Source organism: Primulina eburnea, chromosome 6 (assembly GCF_022965805.1).
Source record: "Primulina eburnea isolate SZY01 chromosome 6, ASM2296580v1, whole genome shotgun sequence".
NCBI lineage: Eukaryota > Viridiplantae > Streptophyta > Magnoliopsida > Lamiales > Gesneriaceae > Primulina > Primulina eburnea.
Genome location: NC_133106.1, coordinates 29,875,023 through 29,895,337, shown reverse-complemented (window position 1 = coordinate 29,895,337; position 20,315 = coordinate 29,875,023). Strand labels below are relative to the sequence as shown.

The 20,315-nt window shown below is 35.9% G+C and overlaps 1 protein-coding gene across 1 annotated transcript; it reads right to left on the bottom strand.

Moving 5' to 3' along the window:
- Window positions 1-12,722: 12,722 nt before the first annotated feature.
- Window positions 12,723-14,823, bottom strand: LOC140833447 (transcription factor BEE 3-like). Its single transcript, XM_073197781.1, has 6 exons — window positions 14,397-14,823; window positions 13,967-14,086; window positions 13,730-13,795; window positions 13,520-13,588; window positions 13,329-13,406; window positions 12,723-13,177 (listed from the first exon to the last, which is right to left on the bottom strand). The coding sequence occupies exons 1-6, from the start codon at window positions 14,763-14,765 to the stop codon at window positions 13,055-13,057; spliced, it is 825 nt and encodes a 274-aa protein (XP_073053882.1). The 5' UTR covers window positions 14,766-14,823; the 3' UTR covers window positions 12,723-13,054.
- Between the last annotated feature and the right edge of the window lie 5,492 nt (window positions 14,824-20,315).

The following is a 20,315-nucleotide window of genomic DNA, read 5'->3' as shown; positions in this document are numbered from 1 at the left end:
AACGGAAAACAAGGTCATAATTGAATTCTCTCCTATAAATACTCAGGTTTACTTCATAAAATATTCTATTCACTGAACATTTTTCACAAGCACTCAATATATATTCTTTATATGGCACTTTCCTTTGCATAAACACTTGACTGCTTAAGCGTCAGAGTGGCAATGCCAGAAAATATTTTGGCGCCCAAATAATATTCTTTGCTTTTAAAAGTGTGTAGATCATTCAGCTTGGGGGTTATCTACACGGTCTCTAGTATTCCCATGAATCACATATCTGGCCCGATAAATCGCCCACCCGCTCACCTGATTTACCCGGCTAACATCATCAACGTCGTTTATAGGAAACAGATCTAAGACGTAGATATGGTTCCACCCGAAAATCATTGCAGAAGGATGATTCTAGGAGGAGACCACATAATTATAGGTCTCTCAAGGGAATCCACCCCCTCAACAAACCTTCACAATCGATCAAGAACTGCTAACCAAGTGGATAGCAGTGGCTGTCCAAAAATCCATTGCAGAAAAATTACCTCCCAGAAGCAACCATATGCATCGAGAAGATGGATCCGAGGATGAATCTCATCCTTGAGACAAGACAAAAACAAAGGAAAGCTCCCAGGAACGTTCCAAGAACCTTACCATGGCCAAGGAACTGGAAGATTTAAGGAAGAAGGTAAAGAAGTTGGAAGGAAAAACAGGGTCCTCTCGAGCCCTTCGAGTCCAGCCAAGAAGCTGTATTTTCTCTAACCAAATGGTGAATGAGCCCATGCCTATCCACTACAAGTCAAATAAAGTTAGAGCATATGAAACGAACACCGATCCTGAAGAAAATTTGGCCCAGTTTGAGAACATGACCATGTTGCATTGCTATGAAGATAAGATCAACTGCAGAGCTTTCTTGACCATGTTGGTGAACTTAGCCCAACGATGGTTTGACAAGCAAGACCCACAAAGCATACATTATTTTGATGAATTCAAGTGCAATTTCGTGCACTAATTTAGTAGCAGCAAGAGGTACAAAAAAACTTCTTTCAGCCTATTCAAGGTGAAACAGAATGGGGACGATCACCTGCAAGTTCCACAAAGCAGCCCTGGAAGTGCCTTCTTGTGCCCTCTAGACCAAAATTACAACCTTTACGCAAGAAATCCCTGAAGAAGATTTCTTCTGGTCCCTAGTAAAAAAGCTACTACGGGATTTTGTAGATATAATGTCTCGAGAGTAGAAGTACATTAACATGAAAAGGTCCAAAATCAGAAGAGAAAGGCCTTAAAGAAAGAAAGGTATTATTGATCAGGGAGGGTATAAGATCGAGCACAAAATAAAAAGCACTTAGGGTGATTTTCTTAATACACACCCCTGAAAGTTCTGAAAGAACGGGCGGTACCCCTTTTGATGAGGATAAGGTTGTTTCCCAGCCATCGCGGTCCTCTCACGACCCCATGGCAGCAATGAAATTTTGTACATATCACCAGGAAGGATATCATGATACTAGCGAATGTAAGCGGTTGAAGAGGGACCATTCTCAATCAGATCCTATTGAAGACGGTCCGCCAGAAAAGAAAGCTCAAGGACCTCCATGGGTGCATAGGAACTTGGGATCCCTACCTTCTTTCAACGCCCAAGGTTTCAAGCCCAGATAGGGAGGCCATGACAAGACCTCCCCATCAGACAGGTCCCAAGGGGAGAAAGGTCGGGGAAAATTCCCTACTTTGGGTATAATAAAAATGATTTTCAGAGGGTCCACTTATGGTGATTCCAACCACGCTCAGAAGGCATGAGAATGGCGATAAAGTTTGGGAGTGATAGCACGATCTAAGGAGGTGGGTCAATAATTATTTTGGTCCCCAAGATTTGCAAAGCATCAGCTTACCTCCACAATGATGCGCTGGTCATTCAAGCTAAAATTTACAATTATGACGTAAGGCGAGTGTTTATAAATTATGACAGTTCAGTCAACATCATATTCCAAGAGGCCCTTGAACAAATGGAAGGGCTACAAGTTAGAACCGGTGGAGACATCTATCTTTGGTTTCATCTGTCACACTGTGTACGAGAGAGGAGAAATCATTTTTCCCCTGATAGTTGGGAACAAAGATCTTAGGAAGTCAATCATGACAACCTTTACGATGTTCAGTGTGCCTTCCTCCTACAACATCATCTTGGGGAGGCCAACCTTGAATGCCTTCATGGCCATTGGCTCAACATACCATCAAAAGATCAAGTTCCCTGTTGGAAACAGAGTGAGAGAACTACAGGGATATCAGTTATCCTCTTGGAAGTGTTATGCTGAAAATTCCACGTAGATAAGAAGAGAGCGAGGAATGAAGAGATGAGAGAAGATTGAATAGAAAAAGTGTCACGCCCCGAGCCCGGGCCCGCGGCTGCGTGACTGCACAATGGCCCCTATAGCAACTACTTCGTATTCGTCCTCGCTTTACGAAAATGATTAACCCAAGTTGCTATAGAAGTCCATTGTAAGCCATTATAAACTCATTTTAAATCTTGATTTTTTTCGATGTGGGACAAGGGTATCACAATCACCCCTCCTTCAGAACGCGACGTCCTCGTCGCGGCCTGACCTCTCGATCCACCAGCACCGAGAATCTAGAGATGGCTCCTACAGGTTCAAGAGGTGGCTCCCATCATGTAGCACTTTGCCCCGCAGGTTCAAGAGGTGGCTCCCATGCATGTAGCACTTTGCCCCGCATAGCACTTATTTCCCGGTGTTCCATGCCGGTGACCGGCTCTGATACCATTCTGTCACGCCCCGAGCCCGGGCCCGCGGCTGCGTGACTGCACAATGGGCCCCTATAGCAACTACTTCGTATTCGTCTTCGCTTTACGAAAATGATTAACCCAAGTTGCTATAGAAGTCCATTGTAAGCCATTATAAACTCATTTTAAATCTTGATTTTTTTCGATGTGGGACAAGGGTATCACAAAAAGAGAAGTGCACTCGAACAAGGAGGTACAAAGGAATGGGTTTAGTTCTCGGTCATCTCGGAGAAATTACCAAAGTGGCCCAAGAACTTGAACCCATTATCCAGACCAAGTTATTGGCTTTTTTTTTAAAAGAATGCTAGCATCTTTGTGTGGTCTCCCTCAGAGCTGGTAGGGATCCCCGTCCATATCATTGAGCACAAATTAAAAAATACACAAGGTTCTCAAATTTTGATGCAAAAGAGATGACACTTTGGGCTCGAGAAGAACACGATAATTGTTTAGCAGGTGCAAGAATTACTCAAAGCCAAGCATATCCGAGAAGTATAATTCCCTACATGGATTTCAAATGTGGTCCTGGTCCAAAAAGCACTGGAAAGTGGATTTTTGTGAGGACTTGAGGTACTTAAACAAATATTGCCCTAAAGATTGATATCCTTTGCCCCATATCACTGGTGGACTCCACCTTGGGGTATGAGTATTGTGTTACATGGATGTATATTAGGGTAACCACCAAATCCCCTTGACTTTCGAGGATCGGAACAAGGTCATTTTTATCTCATTTTCATGGTTTGAAAAATTCAGGAGCAATTTATCTATATTTGATGGACAAGATATTTGAGAAGCAGGTCGGGAGGAATTTTGAGGTATATGTGAATAATATTCTTGTTAAGTCCAAGGAGAAATCTTGTTTCATCCCAGATTTTGAGGAGACTTTCTCAACTCTTAGAGAATATGGGTTGAAATTAAATCCAATCATATTTACTTTTGGAGTCAAGAGTGGAAAATTTCCCGGGTTCATGGTCACTGAAAGGGGGGATTCAGGTCAATCCGAAAAAGTAAAAGATATCATGGAAATGACTTCCCCTAAATCTATTAAAGAAATGCAGAATCTCATAGGAATGATTGTTGCTTTGTCTTGGTTCATCTCTTGATGGGCACATCGCAGTTATCCATTCTTACAGTGCTGATAAAGGCCCATAAATTTGTGTGGGATGACAAGTCTGAACAATATATCCAGGACATAAAAAGTCACCTAGCTGGGTTACCCATCCTGGTGAGACCTGAACCATGAGATAAGTTGTGGGTTTACCTATCTACCACGGAGCATGACATCATATCAGTCCTTATCCAAGAGGAAGGAATTGATCATAAGCCTGTTTATTATGTCATCAACGACCTCAAAGGACCCGAGTTGAGGTATACTGAGCTCGAGAAGATGGCCTTGGCCCTGATTATCACAACAAGAAAATTGATACCTTACTTTTTGTCTCATCCTATAGTCCGAACAATATAAGAACAATAATCTGGGGTTGGTAAAACGGTAATGGAATTGATTAACAATATTTTCCTCGCCAACAACCCAATCGGAAGAATCATGACCAACCCGGATATCTTGGGGAGGTTGGTAAAGTGGAAAGTAGAGTTCTAGGAACATGATATCGACTACTGACCATGGACTGCCATTAAATTCCAAGCCCTGTCAGACTTCCTGGCCGAGATGACTCAGCTCGGGTAAGAAGGGGTATGAAAGATATTTGTGGATGAAGCTGCTAGTAAGGAGGGAAGCAGGGCGGGAGTTGTTCCAGTCTCTCTGAGTGGGTAGAAGGTTAAGGTTGCAGTAAAATCTTCAGATCTTTGATATTTTAACTGGAATGAGACTAGCTCGAGAAGCCTAAGCCACATGTTCATTATTTATTCAGATTTCCAATTGATTACTCAACAGACAAAGGGTTCTTATGAAGTCAGAGAAGAAAGAGTGATGAAGTATTTGAGAGCTGTCCAGGTGTTATCGGAAAACTTTACTGACTGGAGTGTGAATAAGATTCCAAGTGAAGAAAATACAGTGTTTGATACACTGGCCAAAATGACATTCTCTCTAACTGGGGTAAGAAAGAGGAGTATTATTCATCACACCAAACTTGTATTTGTGATAGATATTGGTTTGGTGGTCCCCTGATATGAAACACGACTAACGCCCTGCTCGAGTATATACTAACCACTAAATTTCCCAAAGATCCAGGTGAAGCTAAAAAATCAACATACAGGCTGCTCGTTTTGTAGTGTTGAGTGGGGTATTGTATTGATGATCCTATCAGGGCCCACTTCTCAAGTTCTTAACAGAGGATGAAGCCAAGTATGTACTTAAAGAAATTCATGAAAGGTGTTGTGGGGATTATATCAGAGCTGTAACACTAACTCAAAAAACATTGCTATCCAGATTCTGGTAGCCTACTATGAACTCGAATACTATCCAAATAGTTCGATATTGTGAAGGATGTCAACGGCATGACAATTTTCATCGTAGCCTGGTCTCAGTCATGAAACATGTCCGAACGTCCTTCCCTTTTCATTATTGAGGCCTGAATATTGTAGAACCTTTTTTTTCTGATAGCCCGAGCACAAAAGAAATTCCTATTGGTCACAGTAGATTATTTATCCAAGAGGGTTGAGGCGGAGCCCCTGGCCAGAATAACAGAGGAAGAAGTGTTGAGATTTTTGTGGCAGAACATAATATGCCGGTTTGGACTACCAAAGAAGTTGATATCTCACAATGGCCAACAGTTTTAAGAACGAAAGTGATGGCCTGGTGTGAAGAAATGAAGATTGTTCAGTCTTTTACTGCGCTTGCCTACCCACAAACTAATGGGCAAACCGAGGTCTCCGATCGCACAATATTTCAAGCCTTGATAACTAGGCTGCAAAGAATTGGAAGAGAGAGTGGAAGAAGTGCAAAGTATTTTATGGGCCTATCGAACGACTCCTTGGCCTTCAGTTTAGTGTATGGTACTAAGGCTGTGATACCTACTAAGATAGGCCAAACTTCAGCACAGGTCGAAGCCTACTCGGAAGGGAATGATGCATCCCGAATCAAGAATTAGAACTCGGGGAAGAAAGAAGAGATAGGGCTGCCATCTGAATTGAATCCGACCCCGAGATTTTCAAGTTGGTGATATTGTTATGAAAGAAGCCAATCCAGTTGGGGATGTTGGCAAATTGGAAGCTCGGTAGGAATGAACTTACAAAGTCATTCGGAAATTTAATTCAAGATCGTTGTATTTAGAAGACGGCCAGGGCCAATCTCTCAAAAGGCCCTAGAACACCTTTCATTTTAAAAATTATTATTCATGAGTTGTATTGATCGTTTGATTATTAACGAAGTTATCTTTCCATCTCAATATATGTGAAATCTTATCATAAGCCCGGGAGATATGAGGTTCTGACACTTTATCTTTCACAGGCCTGCGAGGCTTGAGGCCTTGGCTTCATATCAAAGCCTAGGAGATATGAGGTCTCAACTTCCTTATCTTTCACAGGCCTCAGATTTCTACCTAATCCTGAGAGATATGAGGCCCCAATACTTTATCTTTCATAGGCCCGAGAGAGGTGAGGTCCCGACCCTTTATTCTTATCTAAGCCCGGGATTTACCAAAACCTCCGGACTTTCTCATCTAATTTCACGGGGCACCGAGCTTAATAAAAATTTATGATTAATACTCATAAAGTGTTTAGAATGATCCAACCACGCCCGATTATCTTCTAACACTTGAATAATTTTTACAAGGTTATATTTATTCCTCAAGGTATCCGAATTATATTAGCCCAATCCTGAAGGTCCGGTTACTTCATAATATTTAGAATATTTTTTGATGCTTATCTTAGTTCAGCCTACTTGAAAATTATTAAGAGTAGAGGAAATTTGGGCAAAGTAGGGAGAGAAATTGTTTTTACACATCAAGAAAGTACAAAGCAAGACCTAGAAGTCAGAAATGCAAAAAAGAAATGAAAATTTTTCAAGCCTATTCTAAATTACTCAGGGACTCGGACCCTGAATAATCTGCATCCTTCCCTCATGCCCCTTCCTCATTCTTCAAAAGCGAGTCGATAGCAAGGTCAAATTCTAGGAAGCCTTACTTATACGTGGAGATAAGGTCAGCCTCTTTGACATCTATTGGCACTTATCGAAGTTGGTTTAGAAGAAGGAGTATGCCTTGTCCTCAACCATCACCTTAAACTCTTAGGACTGAAGGAAGGAGGTTCGTCATTCCTCCTCGGATCGCCACTGGGCAGCCAAGGCAGACATTGTTGCATCTACCTAGTCCTTGTGATTATCAAGCTCTTCAACCAAGAACTGGACTCGCGTCTCTAAAGTTGAGAGCTCAGCTCTCAATATGTCTGCCTTGTCAATAGCATCCTCCGTCTTTATTTGGGCTTTTTTCAGGTTCAACTCGGACTCTTCTGATTGCCAGTAGGCCACATTAGAAATTGTCCTAAGACCGATTACAGTTTCATTGTGTATCCCCTGGGCTCGATCCAGTTTGTATCTAACCTGGGCATGAAGTTCACTGAAAGCCTAGGCCCGACTTGCTTCTCATTTGGCCATTGGAGCGAACTCTTCATAGGCAGCTACAAGCATTCAGAGACCTGTGTAAACAAATAAGATGAGATAAGATAAATTATGATTGACAAGCTGAGGAAAGACACAGGGCAAGAGTAATTACCGAGAAAGTTTGAGAAGTGCTCTCAAACCGTTTTTGATTGAGGCCCATGACCTAGAGATGATCGTCTTAAGCTAGAGAAGTCATAATCTTATCAAGTTTAACCCTGCCTGAGAGATATCATCCAGAAAAAGGTTACCTCGGGCTCCTAGCGGGCTGGGTTGATGTTGCTCCGTGGGGACTTGAGTAGAGGAAAAGGGGGTAGGTCGATTGCCCAAGTAAAACTTAGGGTCCCCCTCTTCAGTGTCGCCTTAGAAGGACCGTCTCGGAATACGGCCTTTCGCTTTCGGTGAACGAGGGGGTGTGGTTTTGTGAGTTCCTAGTGGAGAGTGATCTATCGGGTTCTCTCTCCTCGGCATGGGTCATGGTGGCCCTAGTTTCAACCCCTTTCCTAGACTCAGTCTTTGATCGAGCCTCGGCAGCTAACCTCTCCTCAGTTTCCTTGGCCTCACCAGCTGCCTGGGCTTCCTTGACGGCCCACTTTACCAGTGTTTTCTTTTCAGTTATGACTTTTGGGCTGCTTGTCTCTTCTCTTCCGTTACCTTCTCAGTGGCCTGTCTCTTGACGAAGGCTTCTTGCATCTCGGGGTTATCTTCAAAAAACAAGAAAATTTTCGAGCAAAACATTATAAAAATCCAAAAGGAAGTAAAAAAGGGAAATGAATAAATACTAGGTTGAGCACCCGGGTCCTCAAACTTGTCTATTGCCTTCTCGATAGGATCCTCAGCCAATGAGCTCAACCCAAATGCCACTAAGTTTTCCTCTGAGATTAGGTCAGAAAAAGAAAATTTATGCCGTTCCACTTGTTCCTGGATTTGAATATAGGGCTCTAGAGTCTTATAGTTAATAAGGAGCTCAGGCTGGGCTGGGAGATTTTGGGTTGGAAGCCAATCATGCATTTGGGGGAAGAGGGAAGATTGATGAAAAAAATACCGACATTTCCACCCCTTCAAAGATGAAGGCATTTCATCAAGAAATAGGCTGTTTATCCGGGCTGTCCGAGAAAATTCGTTGTCACCAAACCGACAGACGAAGAAGTTGTGGAGAATGAGGGGGTTGATTATAACATTGTGCATCTTGAAAAGGATGTAGGCCGAGGTCATTATATAAAATGAGTTGGAATAAAGTTGGTTTAAAGGGACCCCGAGAAAATGGGTCACCTCAATAGAAAAGGAGGGAATGTAAAATTGAAGGTCACTACGGACCTGATTCCTGAATAAATTATAAAACCCCTAAGGGGGCTGATTGGCCTGGTCCAAGAGAACAATAATATGAATATTGTAAGAATAATGAATGGACCCGAGGACTCAGAGGTCCTCATCGGTCCTGGATGAAGAGTACTGACCATGGTAGTACAGATTTTTCCCTTACGAGGATGCTCGAAAGACTGGGGGACATTTTTGGTTGGAATTTTGGGACTTTTTGGAAGGGAGGGCAAGGACTGGTTTTTAATATGAAATATGGGGAAGATGGTGGAAGACATAGAAGAGGTAGAATCGAATTTCAACGTGGAAGACTCTAGACCGGATGAGCCACAAGCATTGGCACTCAAGGTGGATGAGGTAGAGTTGGACAAATATAGAATAAAAATAGAACTTATGAATAGAGTGAAGAATAAACTCGTCGGAGTAAAGGGTGTGAGTTTGCAGGAGAAAAATAGAACTTATGAATAGTCCGCTTAAAATTCAAAATATAAATTAGTCTCCTACCCGAGTCCATTGAACCACTTGTGAAAACGAGTAATACTATAACCCAATATAAAAAGAGGGAGTGGGGATGCCTTGGGAAGAGTCCCGATCATCTTGGGACTCGGGCATGAGATAGATAGGAAAGATGGGAAGCCAGTACAAGAACTAGCTCGAGGAAAAAGAGTGCTCTTTTGTAAACCATTTTTGGGTTTGAAACAACCAGGGAAGATGAAGTGAGCCTGGACTCTCAGCTTATCCCGAGAAATGTAAGCATACTTAATGGATCAGGGGTTTTAAGTTCTCATATCTCTATCACTACACGAGCACTTCGGGACAACCGGAGATCAGGGTCCACATGTGTGGGAAGCCATGCATTGAAATCATTATCCTGTCATTCAGTGAACGTAAGGGTTATGTGAGAAGACCAAAAGCAATATGGGTTGTCGGTTGTGACAGTATCAAGGGGTAGGGCATGGGCAGTCATGGTCAGACACTGAAAATAAGGTGATCATTGGCTTCTCCCCTATAAATACTCAGGTTTACTTCATCATAAAATATTATATTCTAAAAAAAATTCACAAAAACTCAATATATACTCTTTATATTGCGCTTTCCTTTGCGTAAACACTTGACAGACTTAATTGTCGGAGTGGTCACGCCAGAAATCCTGATGACACCCCCATTATCGTTCTTTGCTCTTAAAAGTATGTAAATCATTCAGCCCGAGACGATCTGCCCGGTCTTTAGAATTCTCGTGAGGAACATATATTGCTCGGTAAATCGCTCACATGGATCACTCGATTTACCTAGCTGACATCATATATATTTATATTGTAGTTTTCAGCATGAATTTATTGAATTATATTTGTAGAATAATCAAATTTACATAATTTAAATATTTTTATTATTCAGCAACGTTTTTTATATTTTATAGTGTTCAATTTTTAAACATTTATTTTTAGAAGATAGAATTCATTTATTTAAATTATTATTATTTCCAAGTATTTTTTATTTATTTGATTACAAACATTTTTTAAATTTAGTAGATCAATGGATAGGGAAAATTATTTATATGTGTCAAATATTTTGGCTAGACTAATTAAATTTATTTATTTATTATTATTATTATTATTATTATTAGTATTATTATTATTATTATTATATTAATCAATAAATTTTGATTAAATACCTCAAAATCTTTGGGGTGTTACAATTTCCCCCTTAAAAAAATCTAGTCCCCATATTCATCTTTTGTCATAGGAGAATTCCAAAACTTTTCGATCTATTTCTCTCTCGTATTATTATTAATAGAATGGGTCTCATGTGAGACCGTCTCACGGATCCTAATATGTGAGACGGGTCAAACCTACTCATATTCAGAATAAAAAGTAATACTTTTAGCATAAAAAATAATATTTTTTCATGGATGACCCAAATAAAAGATTCGTCTCACAAATACAACTCGTGAGACCGTTGTACAATAAATAGAATCAAAATAGAGGTTAAGTATTTAGTGACTTAGTGAGGGAATAAACTAAGTCAACCAAACATTTAATAGTACAATAATTCACTATGGTATGATATGTATCAGTAGTAATATATCATTATGAAAATATCTTATCAAGTGAAATGCAATGACTTTTCAGGACTCTGAAGTGAATATTGTGGGCTAAAGAGGTGGCTCCCACCAACATCGGCGTATAAATTTTCCCCGCGCACTCAAGTAAAATCCATCCGTACAATCGATCATTTACGAGTCAAGATGAACTCAATTTCGGATCAAAATCACGTTGTTCAGATGAACTATATAACAAGCTTTAAACTCGTTGTTCATTGGACTCACATTTTCGGGATGAAGCCGCGTTGTCCAGTGGAATAGCAGTTTGGTACATAGATCATTGTCCAGGCTCAATTCATTCAGTCATTAATATTCTATCAGTAACCAGTCAAGAATCAACAAATCAAGAAATCCAATGTGAAGTATGATATGACCAATCAATTAAGAAATGCACAATACAATACAATATGTGACCTCACCTCGATAGCTTACTTTTTCTTCTCAATTTCAATCCTAAGCCAAGATATTTCTTATAAATATAATTGAGTGATTTGACACTGGTTAGAACATGTAGCAGGTGTTGGAATCTTTGAAAAAATTTTTGCACAAAATTTGTACAGTGTAGTTTTGGTTAACACTTTAAAAATTTATAACAATTAAAATACATGTCTAAGAATCATAAAACTTTCTAGAAATGCCTAAAAATAGTGCATAATCATTAGGAAGTCGGAAAATTAATGAAAAACGTAGGCCAGTGTACCACACACTCCGCATTGCCACCACCTGGCTGAGCTCTGGTTGCCATGCATGGTCGGAATTTTTACAGGTGATGTATCTTGTAATTTCCTACAACTTTAATATTGATCACTTTTCAAAATATAGAACATATCAATAAAAGATTTGAAAAAACAAGAATGGCTGTCAAGCTTGTTTTGGATGACCAAAACCGGTACTTCCAGTGACAGTTAGGATGATCGGCTGACCCATACTTAAAATATAAAAATTTCAAACACTTTTTATTTTAAAATCGAAAAGAAATTTGTTCATGAAGAAGGATAAAATAGGCTGAAATTATTTACCTAAGAAACAATTTTCTAGAAAATTTTCAAAAACTGTTCTTCACGAATTCAGATTTTCTGGGACGATTTGGGTCGTGACCCTATTACACCTCCATCATATAATGGTTTCTAGTTAAGAAATTATCGTTGTGTAAAAATTTGGGGATTTTTGGATGTGTTCCTATATTTTTCTTTGCTTAATTTCTTCCTCAATTTTTTTTCTCTAAAACCCACAAATTTCAAGGAAATTTTTTGATGGAAAAGCCTCAAAATGAATGTATTTATAGTAGGAAAGGAGTCATCATGTTTGGACACTTGTCTCAACTTATTTTGTTAAGTTTTGACACTTGTTCATATTATTTTAAAAGTATATATTTAGATTGTAGTTTACAATATATATTTATTAAATTATACTTGTAGGATAATAAAATTTACATAATTATATTTTCATTCGTACAAAAAACTACTGTGAGACGGTCTCATAAGTCAATTTTGTAATATGAATATTCTATTTGGGTCGTCTATGAAAAATTATTGGTTTTTATGTCAAAAAAATTATTTTTTATTGTAAATATGAGCATAGTTGACTCGTCTTGCGGATAAAGATCTGTAAAACTATCTAACCATCTCAAAATTTTTGAAGTGTTACAATTACATATTGTTACCCAAAATCTTCAAATTTTTAATTTTTTAATGCATTATTTAACTACCACATTATTACTCCACTAAAAAATAATAAAATAATTTAAAAAATGAACTTAACTAAAACCAAGCTTAACCAATCGCAGGACCGAAACCAAAACAGACCAAGCTGTGGAATAATTTTTGAAATTTTCCATAACATAAAAACAACTAGTTTAAAATATAGATTTCTCAACTAAAATTTATCAAAAAAAACAAAAAACAAAAATATATGAGACCATAAAAGACAGCAGTCACATAATGTATGAATTTGTTAACAACATTATGAAATATTAAGTCAAAAAATAGCTGTCTCTTCCCTGTAATATGATAAAACATCATTTCATGTCCCAATAAGCCCCTCATTACACGTTTAATCATTAATTAGATAATAATGAGATTTAAAATATCTCATACATATTATTTTTAATGTGGACAATCTAAAAAAATAAAATATAAATAATATGACTATATAAATAGGGGAGAATTTTGCGACTGAAGCTCCTGTGAACGGATGTCGTAACTATAACGTTCCTAAGGTAGAGAAATTCCTTGTTGAATAAGTTCTGACCCACACGAAAAGCGTAACGATCTAGGCACTGTCTCGGAGAGACTCGGTGAAAAGATTTTCATTTGTTGAGTGGTAATTGAAAATAACAGCCAAAATTCGGGTCGAACTGAGAAATCTGCGCAGATGTGAGGTCCTGGCTTGCAATTTTGTGAAGATTTGAGCCTCCAGATGCCTTTGCTCTCTGCAAAATTAATTATACAAAAGACATATCACCCTAAATTTTTTTTTAAAAAAAATTTGATAAAAAAGTATTTGTTGCCATTATATATATATATATATATATATATATATATATATATATATATATATATATGAGAAGGGAAATTAATTACCTGCAGGGCCTCCATGACATCTGTGTCTGAATTGAAGTCATAAACTGTGCTAGCTGCATTAAGCTTCATAGACAGAAACTTAATACAAAAAAAAAAAAAAACACACAAAAAGGAAAACATTTAATTCTGATAATTTTTATAAATAAGAAATAAATACCATATTTAATTTTGTTCTAATTCCATTTGCTTACCTCAACTTGATTTTGCAAAGACTGCACGTAATTTATAATCTCATCCAACATCACTGCCATCCCCATTGTCTGCAAATTGGATCAAATAAACAAATTTCTTAACACAAAATTCAATCTTTGAATTTTCATCGAGACCCTTTAACAAATTTTCTGATCTCTCCCTCTTTTACCCGGGAAAATAATCCCCCGAGTTAATAAAATAATTATTACCTTGTAGCATCCCGGAACAATGTCTTGTAAACACCTAAGTCGTTCGTTGATTTTTTCTCTTCTGACCTACATATAGATATAAATATATTAAAAATTATATATCTTATATTAGTATTGTTTTTTTTAAAAAAAATTTGATTCAATTAATTAATTAATTTATATATATATATATATATATATATATATATATATATATATATATATATATATATAATTGATTTGGATTTTAAATTTTACTCTTTCTGCTAAACTGTGACTATCTGTGGCCTGGCCTCTTTTGGCTCTGACGTGCACAACTTCTCTTGGATTTTCCTTTTCCTTTTCACTGTCTTTTACTCTCTTCCTTCTTCCTCCGGTCTGTAAGAAAACTAAGATGTTAACAGTTATTTTCATTTGAGAACATTTGCGAAATTTTATAAAGCCGATCGCATGACTTTTTACTGAAAAACTGCGTTATGAGACGATTTAACTTAAATATTTTAAATAATATATAACAATCCATCTGTCAATAATTATATGATAACTCCTGAGCTCTGATATCAGAGACCTTTTGTAGCTTTACTGGAAAACATAATTGGTGTTAACAGTATAAAATAAAATAAATATAGATCAAACACCATTCTTGACTGAAAATCGAACTTGAAAAAATAATAAGAGAAGAGTTTACATTTTTCCATGTAATCCCATTTCCAGAATCCTGAAATGAATTAGCTGTGCTGCTTTCTGGGTTGTTTATAATATCCATTGATTTCCTCTTCTTCTCAACCATATGATCATTAAAAGACGGCAACACCATATTGCTTCCATCCTGGATAAACAATCCAGCAGGGTCTGCAGCAGAATCAAGGAAATTAGGATTGGCATGAGGATGGCTAATCAAACTGCTGTTGAAGTTGATCAATCCCGATAGAGAATCCGGAATCTTGGTCGGATTCAGGCCCGTGAATTGGTTGAGCAGGTCTATGTTTGATTCTGTGTCGGACAATGTGAAAGATTGATTAAGGTTTTGTAATCCTGGTAAGAAGTGATCAGCCATTTCTGTTTCAAGAATTTTAGTCTTTAAGGTCGTGGGATCCCTTGGGTAATCCTATATAAAGTATAAGTTTGCCACTTGGGGATAAGAGTAGGGTCAAAATTAATATAGGAGTGAACCCATAAAAAAAATTAACAGCTTCTTGAATATTCGAGATTATACACATTCAATATATATATATATATATATATTGAATGTTTTTAGAGTTTGGATTATTTGGGCAATTCAATATAATGCATAAAAAGATTTTGTGCCCATATATATAATTAGGAATTTTAGTAAGGGGTCTCTACTATTGGTGGTTTTACCCTTATTAAATTACAAAATACACGATCCATTAAAAAGAAAAAAACAAAGTTTCTTTAAAACAAATTAAAACCATAAAAATATTCAAATAATATTTAAAAACATATATTATATATATATATATATTATATAAATAAAAGAACATATTGTAAATACACGTGATAACGCCTGCTCCAAAAAAATCTAGTATATATAAGTGATTATTGGTATTTGTAAATTAAAAAATAAAAAGTTTATCAGATGAAAATATTAGAATCTCTTAAATTATTGTGTATAGGGATAAATGTTGCATTTTATAGGGCCACGTGGCAAATTGAGGGTGATGTATCGTTGGTGGGGTATATCTAAGGAGATATATCCAAATTATGGGGTCGATCATTCATTATAGCCCCTGCCTTCAGATTTAAGTAACATTATGATGAAAGATTTAATTCCAAGCATTCACACAAAAAATCCTACAATTTTTTTTTAGAAAATTAGTTCGAGGGTATCTAATTTAACTTAAATATGATAATTTTCATGTCTCGGATCCAAATATGCGGAAGCATGACATCTATAGAAAATACTTTGTATATGTATTTACTTTACGGTAATGATTAACTCAAATTCTTATAATAGTTCATTATAATTTCATTATAATTTGTTTCAAGTATATATTTTCAAACTATACGATACAGTGCACCACGATCATTTCTCCTTCTAAATGTCATGTTTTCGTTGTCGCCTAACTAATCTATCTAGTAGGACAGTGCTCCTACATATTCAAAACGTGATCAATCTTGTGCATGTAGCACTTTGTCATGCAATTTTAAGAGGTGACTTTCACGCATTAGCCTTTTGTTTTTCATTTCACTTATTTCTGGGTAAACATAATGTTCTCGTTTACTTCCTACATGTTAAAAACTATTTCTCGTGCACGTGACACTTTTTCTTGTAGGTTCAAGAGGTAACTTTCACACATATAGCTTTTTGTCTTTCATATAACCTATTTCCAAGTAAATAAAACATTCTTGTTTCTACATAACTCATCGAGATCAATTAGCATCAGTAATCTAGCAGTGATTTCTACAAATGAAAAGTGGTTCCTATGTATATACCACTTATCTTCCAGGTTTAAGAGGTGACTCTTAAACATGTAGCGTTTGTTTTTAATAACACTCATTACTGGTATTCTTGCTTGGGGCTTGTTTCTTATGTCATTGTGTCACGCCTTGATCCTAAGTTCTACACAAGTATGACTATACATTTGACTCTTATAGATACTACTTCATACATGATGTTACTCTATGACAATGGTCGACCCAAGTTTTTATATTTAAAATTGTCTTAAGTTTCAGTGATAACAATTATTGTTGGCTAGTATAATATCTTATTGATTGGTTCACTACAACAAAAACGGCATACGACAACGGATAAATTAGCCTTTTTTAAAACTGCTGTAACCAAGGGTGTTGTTGAAAGTCCGTTCAACGACAACGATTTTTATCCGTTATGGTAGGTAGCATTTGCGACGGATATGTTTTTGGCTGCTGGTTGTTCTACAAAGTTTCTAGATTGTTTATTTTTGCTGGATATTATTATATATCAGTTAGCGGCTATGAGAGCAAACTCGACCATCTCAAGTCATCCATCTTATCTGCCTTAAGCTTGCCTTATTTACTTACTGCATTTATCTTTTAGCCTATAATTTTGGTTTGTCGCTTGGATCTTGTTGTTTTACTAGCTAGTTGCTTATTCATTGTGTCCAACGTGCTCTTTTGGAATTTAGAAAATATTTTTACTAATTATCTTTGTTATGACATTATTAAACTAAATAGTACCTCATATAAAAATTTGATATCATGATATATTTTATAATAAGAAAAATTATTTTTTTGGTCTTGTATATTTTTTCTCTTTGCTATTTTAGTAATCTATGTTATCAAATTTTAATTTTATTCTATTATCGTTTATTGGGAATTTTAGTCATTTTTCTGATTTGACTCTGACATGACACCAATACAATGCTGATGTGATGCTTACGTGTATAGTGTCGCATCATCACTCCCGATGAAAAATGACTAAAATTGTCAAAATTCAAAAAATACATTGCTAAAACTGAAATTTGATAATGTACATGACCAAAATTACAAAGTTACAAAATTGCAGGACCAAAAAAACAGTTTATCCTTTATAATATACTAATAATATATCTGCTTATAAAAAAAATAAAAAATCTTCGACGTCCATGTTCCTCTTTCTGCTTTACTTTGATCGATTCCTTAAAAGACACATATGTGATGCCAATAACTTCGATAGTGGTTTTCCAAAGACGATTTCCACAAACTGAATCCTCCTCCATCCTCCTAACCTTACTACTCATATAAATATCTTCTTTTTAAATAATTTTTTTTGGACTAAATAATTATTTTTTTAAAAAAAATTATTTTATTGTTCATTGTTTATATGCTAAATCAGCAAAGCATAAGTTAAGTCCCGCCCGTACATTTAGAAATACAAATTATTTTTTTGGAGTGGCTCTTTTATATTCTAAAATATCCTTGTAGGGAACATTAACAATTGCCCTCATTGGAAAAATATTCAAAATTGACGCTTGGGTTATTATACATATTTAAAAGATTTGAGTTGAATCGTTGTTATCACTTGTAACTTTTGAAAGCGGAAAATGATCTATCCAACAATTGATATAAGATCCAAGATCATGTGTAACTTTTTATAAATCGATAAAATTCAATCTTATAATTAATTGATATAAGAGTTAAGATCACGTGTTTGATTTTCTAGATAGTTGCATTTCTTGGTAGACAAATTTGTTGGAGAACAATAATTGATCTTGCTATAAGAGCACCTGAAACATGGTATTTGGGTTGCGTTATTATATGATTTAAAATATTAATCAAATTACTCTCTTAGCAACGAATCTATTTATTAAAACAATAAGAGATAAATTCTATAATTCCTTTGCATTTATGCAAGTGTATCCAATTTCTCTTTTTTACCAATATATATATATATATATATATATATATATATATATATATATATATATATACATATCAAATTTCGCTATATTTGAAGGTAAATTTTTTAATTTCTAAATGCTAATTCATCTCCAATTTCGCTATATTTGAAGGTAAATTTTTTAATTTCTAAATTGCTAATTCATCTCCAATTAATATATTATATTTAGTAACTTTTGAAATATTTTTGTCTATTTTATAAAAAAATAAAATTGTCCTTTTTTTAGACTAATTGGTCCCTAGAACCACAATGTAAAGGGTTGAATCCATTCTTGGCGAGATTCTCTTATCAAAGTTGTATTTATAAAGTTGCAACAGAAAAAGAAAGAAAAAGTTGAACGTTGCTAGGGTTTGAACGTTAGAATCAAGATAAACTATAAATTGATGGTGTCTTCATTCATTTGAAGAGTAGTGAACAATTTAAAAGCTTTCAAGCTCTCAATTTTCGCAAGATTTTCGAGCACAATGATTTGAATCAATCTTCAACAGCCCTCAAGTTCCTTTGTTCAAAGTACTCATTATAGATCACCAAGAATCAAACCAAGGCTTATTGCAACTTCTCAAACCACTGTTTAATCACTGCCGAGACTTGTTTTGAATCTAATGATTCATTTGCTTAAAGTTGATGTATTGTTCTTTAAGTGAAACTAGTAATTTCAATTTAGGAAAGAGATAACTCATAAATTGAAGTGGGTTGTACAAACGGTTGTAAACCAAAGTGTTCTAGTGCATAAACTGAAAACTTAGCCTTTTGATTATATCATTATCAAATCCATTCGAACTATTTGCACTTTGAAAAACATTTTAAGTGGTCCAGCCGCATTTATACAATCGAGAAAATGATTTTTTTTAGTTAAAAATTGTTTATTTTGGTTTGAGAATCATCTCAAACTGGAATATCTAGGGAAAAAAAATCAAGAGTTTTGATAAGATCGATTTGGGGGAAAATCGTCGAGCTACGCAATAGCTCGGTTCTTGAAATATTGAACACCGATTAATTAAATCGAGTTTGATTTTCAAATCAAGCGGAAGACACTTGAAATAATCCTTCATTGAAACCGATTAAATATTTGTAAAATATTTAAAATATAGGCACGTTGAATTAGTAAAAACATTTTGATTGAAGCATTTTATCAAACACTTTGTATGCAATATTTTAGTATTTGAAGAATACATAAAATGCTTCAAATAATGCATCTTTAAAACAATGGAGATGATAATTAAATGCAATAAATAAATGGACAAAAATTTTTTAATGGATGTTTGGAGACTTCAAATGCTCTCGCGACACCCCTTCTTCTCTCTGGGAAGGATTCACTAGAAGATTTATATTTATACAACACATTGTACAAACTCAATCCAGAAGGGCAGCACCCAACTAGAACTCCTAGCACTAAAGATTGCAGACAGCACCTCACAATTAGTATATTGTTTAATGTCTCATATGTAAAGACTACTAACACATTTTTTTACGTCTTCGTGTGAAGACTCACTCAACTAATCTTTGAAGTTCAACTCTCTAGTATATATGTGGATGATTGTGTGTGAGCAATTTATCCTTTACAGTGTACATCTCAAATGTATCATCACATAAGAGTTTGTGCTCTCAACTAGAAGATTTCTTAATGCTAACTGTCCATGCTTTGAATCCCCTTCAAAAGCTCTTGTTTGATCCTCAACAATGATATATACATTAGATATAAGAATATGACTGTTTGAAAAGTTTCTGCACTGTTTCTGAAATTGCAACGGTCAAATTCGCCTTGCTGGACATTTTTCCGAGCCTAAACTAGTCAGTTGGTCAACTTTGGTCAGCTGCTCAACTGTTTCAATTCAACTGGTCAGCTGCTCAACTGGTTCCGTTTCAGCTAGTGTGCTGAAAGCAGCCTAGCTGATTTCAGTTTTTGGAGAATAAGTACATTCATCGTCATTTATCAACATCTTAAGCTTCTATCCAGACTTTGACTTATGATGATGATTTGTAAATCATCGTCTTATCTTTCCAACACATACTAAATCACTTCATTCCAATAATCGAGCTGAGAGATATGGCTAAAATAATGCAACTGCTCATATCCAACTGATTGCTGTTTTTGTGCAATCAGTTTTGTCATTCAGCGATCAGTTTGACGTAGATAACATCTGATTTTGCCCAACTGAGGTGAAATACGACTCGTTAAAAATTGGGTTTTCTGATCACTCTAGTTGGCGGATTGCATTTGAATTA

Excerpts from the sequence above, each read along its gene's own strand:
- LOC140833447 (XM_073197781.1), bottom strand. The coding sequence starts at position 14,765 with ATGGCTGATCACTTCTTACCAGGATTACAAAACCTTAATCAATCTTTC. Across the intron at positions 14,087-14,396 it reads ATGGGATTACATGGAAAAAT|ACCGGAGGAAGAAGGAAGAG; the intron begins GTAAACTCTTCT and ends GTTTTCTTACAG. Across the intron at positions 13,178-13,328 it reads ATGTCATGGAGGCCCTGCAG|AGAGCAAAGGCATCTGGAGG; the intron begins GTAATTAATTTC and ends TTAATTTTGCAG.